General features: G+C 57.9%; 1 protein-coding gene across 1 annotated transcript in view; it reads left to right on the top strand.

Annotated features, from left to right (window-relative positions):
• SLC26A11 (solute carrier family 26 member 11) overlaps positions 1-595 on the top strand; it is a gene marked incomplete at both ends in the record, with an annotated part of 2,189 nt that extends 1,594 nt beyond the window's left edge. Inside the window, 3 exons of the mRNA XM_010164151.1 lie at positions 9-29; positions 145-248; positions 496-595. Of these exons, the coding sequence (XP_010162453.1) occupies positions 9-29; positions 145-248; positions 496-595 (225 nt within the window). The remainder of the gene's footprint in view (positions 1-8; positions 30-144; positions 249-495) is intronic.
• Positions 596-1,269: the final 674 nt, after the last annotated feature.

Here is a 1,269-nt window from a genome sequence, read left to right as displayed (position 1 = left end):
GTGCTCCTTCATCTCAAAGAGGGGGAGGCGTCAGCATCTGAGCTCAGCTGTGGGATGCAGGGTGAAGGGGAAGGGCTGCATCCTCTGTCCTGGGCTGGCTGGGGGGCTCACAGCCCTGGAGAGATGGGAAGGGGCCAGCAGCAGGCTCCCCCAGCCCAGCTTTCTCTACTCTCAGGACCCTGTTCTCCAAGTCCTGCTGTCCGCAGATTTACCAGGATTCCAGCACTTCCCCAGCCTGGAGGAGGCAGGTGAGGCTCTGGGCTGCCCGGGGTGTCCTCCTGGGGCTGGGGTCCCTGGGCTGCTGCTGAGCTGGGCTCTGCAAGACCAGCCCGGTAGTCTGAGCTTCGTCAGGCCCCAAAGCTGTGGTGCGGGGGCTGCATGGCTCCGGGATGGTGAGCAGGAGCCTCCCTGGAGAGCAGGGTCACCCCAGCCTCAGGGATTCATGGTGAGCCTTGGCTTAACTCTCTGTCCTGCTTCTCCCCCTTCCTCCCTCAGAGCGTTGTGCAGGAGCAGAGCCTGGGGGCGGCGGGGCAGCCCCCTTCACCAGCGAGAGCTCCCTGCTCTCCAGTGAGCCCCCACTCACGGGGCTCATCCAGTGAGTGGAGGAGCTGCCTGGGACATTCTCACAGGCAGGGTCTCCTTGCCAGCTCCTCTCCGATTGTTCCGGGGCTGTACGTCCTGCGCTGCACAGAGCAGTGTCTGTGTGTCATGGTTTAACCTCAGCTGGCAGCCAAGCACCACGCAGCCGCTCGCTCACTCCCCTGCAGTGGGATGGAGGAGAGAACTGGAATGGTGAAAGTGAGAACTCATGAGGTAAAGACAGTTTAACAGGCAAAGCAAAAGCCACACATCCCTCACCACTTCCCCTCCCCGGGACAGCAGGGCTCCATCATGCATAGCAGTTACTTGGGAATACAAATGCCTTCACTCCAAATGTCCCCCCTTCCTTCTTCTTCCCCAGTTTTATAAGAATTTTATTAGAATTATAAATATATATAATTATTATTTTATTAGCATTTATTAGAAAATTAACTCTATCCTAGCCAAACCCAGCACACTGGGACACCCTGGTGACATCTGACCAACACCCTCCCACCTGCCCCTGTCCTGCATCCTGGGTGGCTGGTGGGATGTCTGTCAGGGCTGGGACTGTCCCCACATCCCACGCAGGGGAGGGCAGAGCAAGGCCAAGGACAGACGGTCTGTGAAGGGATTAGTGGGACAAAACTGTTCCCTGTCATGGTCATCAGGAAAAAGCCATCCCTACTC

The sequence above is a fragment of the Antrostomus carolinensis genome, unplaced genomic scaffold, assembly GCF_000700745.2.
Source record: "Antrostomus carolinensis isolate BGI_N321 unplaced genomic scaffold, ASM70074v2 scaffold28373, whole genome shotgun sequence".
NCBI classification, from domain to species: domain Eukaryota; kingdom Metazoa; phylum Chordata; class Aves; order Caprimulgiformes; family Caprimulgidae; genus Antrostomus; species Antrostomus carolinensis.
Note: the sequence above shows the minus strand (reverse complement) of the source record. Positions and strands in the feature narration are given on the sequence as shown.